The 4249-nt window shown below is 49.0% G+C and overlaps 1 protein-coding gene across 1 annotated transcript in view; it reads right to left on the bottom strand.

Moving 5' to 3' along the window:
- The window catches only part of LOC135264171 (max-binding protein MNT-like), a 24842-nt gene extending 23585 nt beyond the window's left edge, over positions 1-1257 (bottom strand). The window contains exon 1 of the mRNA XM_064352884.1: positions 883-1257. Coding sequence (XP_064208954.1) covers positions 883-952 — 70 coding nt within the window. The 5' untranslated portion in view covers positions 953-1257. The remainder of the gene's footprint in view (positions 1-882) is intronic.
- Positions 1258-4249: the final 2992 nt, after the last annotated feature.

Here is a 4249-nt window from a genome sequence, read left to right as displayed (position 1 = left end):
GAACGGGAAGTAGGCTGAAACCGTGCGTCATATGATAGCTAACCACCCGGCTATGTAAGGTCATTATGTAAAAAAATGGCACACCACTCGTGTTTTGCCACCGCCCTTAAAACTGAAAATGAATTTAACCCGCGGCCAAAAACGCAAAGAACTTTCTTTTTTTTTCGCCCTATCGTTCTTTTCTTACAAAGATCTTTGGATGCGGGGCAGCTGGTTAGACGAGTGAGTCTAAATGCACACTGCCCAAGTTACAAGACTATGCGGCGAACCGACCGCGGAATCCTCGAGGGGACTGCACAATCGGTTGCCCTGGCTGCACGTCGTCACATCGAACGACTGTAGCGAAGCAAAAAGCGCTCGACTGTAGCCAGGCACGAATGTAGCGCCCAGCAGCTTTGGCGCGCGCAGTATGCGATTCTGTCAAAAGAAAGTATGTAGCCACCCACAGTTCCCTTAGCGCCGCAGCGGCAGGCTACTGAACCAGCGTAGTAGCAAGCTAATTATAGTTATATCGTAGATTTGAACCCGTAGCCTACAGCAAGACGGACAGACATTTTACACAGCGATTTACAGGACGCAAAGATTAAACCATGTGAAGGTGCCGATTCCCCGTGCGAAAGCACCGAAAGGTCCACAGAACTGCACTGCATCGTACAACTGACAAACTATTGTTCCAAAACAGATACGGCAGCGAGGGTGAAAACTCCACAGCGGTACTTTCAGACTGTTAACGTTTGGTTCATGCGCGTGTTTACCGGCGTGCTTATCTTGCTGCTCAAGTAAAGGTTTTTTTTTCAACAGCACGCCCGGAGTCCCCGAAAGACAGGTTCTGTCCCGGACGTGAGATTCTGCACCCCCACCATTGCCCCTGTCCCCCCTTACCACGTGTTATCTGTTGTTGGGTTTGCCATTCCAAAAACCTGGCTGCTTCCAAAAGCGTGTCGATGCTCATCTCTTCCCGGGATAGCAGAAGTCGGTCGCGAGTTAATAACGTTGATATGTTGCAGAGGGTATCTGTTGTTTGTGTGTATTTTAAGTTAGTTCTATCTGACGGGACCCCTTTATCTTGGTCTCCTGAAACGTAGAGGGGGAAAGTATCCGGATCCCCTGTCGCGAGGAGCCTTCTACACACGTAGAGGGATTGCAACAAGATGGCGAAGCGAGTACCCGAAAACACAACAAGACGAACGGCACACCGCTCTGGCCCGCCCACCACACATTACTAACCCCTCCCAGGCACGAGAACACAAAATACGGAAAAACGACGTCTCGGCCGGTAATGAAGAGGGATTTGGAATGTAACCCATGTGAGAATTACGTGATTTAATCCCAGTGTGCAACTGTGCTATTAGGTTAGCGTGGAAAAAGAAGAAAACGAACACGTGCTATTTCAAAGCCCTTGTGTTAAATGACTTGTGCGCTTGTGGTTTGTACCAGCGCAGAGAACAGTCTTGTTTGACAGAACGAGTTATGTGAAGTATGCCCTTCGTTGTAAAGCGATATCTTTTTAAATGCACAAACTGCATTCAGTTCTGTAGCCTACGTGACGATACGGTTGTTAACAATGTCACCAGAAGTAGTTAACGAAATTTTAAAACCAGTAGGCTACCTGAAATTGCACATGATACAGTGAGTGTTGAAGTGTAACGCGTTAAAAAAAAAAAACGAATCTGTCACAGTGCCACGGGGCGGTACTGGGCAGGGAGGGAGAGAGACCGCGTGCAGATCCGCTCGCCGCGTCTTGATGACAGCTCTGCCCTGCAGTCCATTTGCATTCCATTAAAACATGTCGATGCCTGGCAACCAATCGGCGAGGAGAACAACAAGGCATGGTGACTGTCCACGTGGGCAGCAGCGCTTGCCTGTGCGCGGCTCATTTGCATTTGAAGGATAGGGCGAGACCGGGGCCCACTGTCTCGCTACCTGTCAATCAGGCGGGACAACTGACGCTGTCGCCACACCCCTCCCGCCAGCGACCCTGACGACTAGCCGCATATTTTGCCACCGCGTTCGAGCCCTGCGGTATTTTACCGGTGCAGAAGGACGTTGTTCGACAAATCCACGTATTAAAGGTTTTGATAGCCTTGGTTGAAAATATAAGAGATGCAAAAACTATTTCTCACTCTAACCTTCCTCAACATGGAAGGGCTGTGGATTTAGAAAACCCGCCGGCCCACATGCCCATATTTGGATGCGAGCGTGGAGCCTACGTGAATGTCACAATGGGATTTTGTAGGGGAGGGGGGCGTTTCTAATAAAATAAGATTTTAAATGACTTTGTTGCTTTAAAAACGAATTCTGATCTCCAGGCTTCGTTTGTAACGTCGGCGTGTTTCCCTGACTGATGCATAGCCCACTTCATCTGTCGCCCGCTCACGCGAAGTTGGGCGCGGCGCGGGGAGGCGTGCAGACGGGATCGTTTTACTGCTTTTACAATAAATCCGAAACAGCGTGGAGTGGGCGGGGCTGCCGGAACGCTGCATGTCCACTCTTAAAGGGGACGAGCACATTTTTCTCCAACTCCACTCCAACTATAAGGAGGCTTGCTGTAGTGTTGAATTTGTTTGAGGTTTTGAACTTCTCACAAGATAAGATGTCGCACAATATTCTAATATAGGTATGTAGGCTACTCCAGTATTATATGATTATTGATAATTCAAATAATAAAAAATAATTTGCTAACAGAAACAGAAATCCATACAGTCTTAAACTCAATTGCTGTTGATAATTGCTCATAATTATCATGTAGACCTATACATAATTCTTATGTTTGCATAAAATACATTGCAGATAATTTATGCATACATTTAAATCTTCCCTGGGTTCTGTGCAGAGGGGGGCAGTGATGTAATGGGTTCTATTAGGCCCATAATGTGTCTGAAAGAAAGTGCGCCACAGTTTGGGACATTTTCAGAATCAGAATTCGTCTTTATTGGCAAAGTAGCCTATGTTTTTTGACTGTCCACGGGTGCTGCAGATTGGGGGGGTGTTCCTGACTTGGGGTGTGAGGCAGCTGATATTTTTAAACAGCAGTTTTTCCTTCTCGCAGCTCCGGTCCAAAAAAAACCAAAAACAAGACGAAGTCCTCTTATCGCACACGAGTACACATTAACCTCACTGTCAGCATCTCACAGAATTTTTACCCCGTGAAATAACCTATAAATATAACCCTACACATTCTGAAAAGCTTACAGTCAGCATAAATAGCCTGCACACAGTGGCGGTAACAGGATTTTTGTTCATTCGCGAAGCAATAGTTATTAACTGAAGCGTTTAGTAGGCTAATTACGCCATTCAGCTCCGAGACTGATGATACGGATCAGTATCCGGCGGCGAAAGTGCACGCGCGAGCTCCGCCGAGACGGGTGATGTCACTCGCTGCGGAGAGACACGCGGCTCGGCGGGTCTCCGGCAGCCGCCGCTCCGCCGCAGAATCGCCGTGCAGACCGCCAGGAAACCTCCAGCCTGCGGTATTTATAGGTGAGTCACGTGGGAGTCGCCATGGTAACCTGGCGAGTCCAGCCGGTGTTCCATGCAAGATTTCAGTGTGTGTTGTGGGGGTGTGTGAATGAACGTGTATGTATGTGTATATGTGTGTGCGTGTGTGAGAGAGGGAGACAGAGAGAAGGGGGTTGGGACCATTCCCTTACTGAAGGTGCACACACACGCGCGCACTCACGCACATGCGCTTGCCTAGCAACAGGCTCTGATAGGACGGGAGCGCGAGGAATCGCCAGCGTTGCGAAGGCTGAATCAAACGGCACCCTCCGAAGGCCCCTCCCACTGACGAGCCGTTCACACAGGCAGCATTTACACTGCTAAATATAAACATACGCTTCACATGTGGGAGGTCTTCATTATTCTGTGTGTGTACGTGTGTGCGTGTGTGGGGGGGGTGTTGTCTTGCCGTCTGCCGCCACAACCCAAAACCTGTGTTGTAATGTACAAGGTCTGCCTGTCACTATACATCTCAATGAACATAAACATCCTTAACCCCCCACCCCCCCACCCCGCTACCCATCCCATTCACAAGTTGGCATGCACTCCCTCACACACACTCTCACACACACTCACTGGCACTTCAGGAGCAAGTAGCTGTGGCATGTAGGAGGATAGACAGACGTTCCTCAACATCACTGCTTTCAGAGAGAGAGAGAGAGGGGGAGAGAGAGGAGAGAGGGAACGAGAGAGCAACTGAGACTGGGGAGGAAAGAGTGGGGGAAGGAACGAGAGAGGAGAGAGAGAGAGA

Source organism: Anguilla rostrata, chromosome 9 (genome assembly GCF_018555375.3).
Source record: "Anguilla rostrata isolate EN2019 chromosome 9, ASM1855537v3, whole genome shotgun sequence".
Lineage (NCBI taxonomy): Eukaryota > Metazoa > Chordata > Actinopteri > Anguilliformes > Anguillidae > Anguilla > Anguilla rostrata.
The sequence above is the reverse complement of the archived record's forward strand: the minus strand, read 5'-3'. Positions and strand labels throughout refer to the sequence as shown.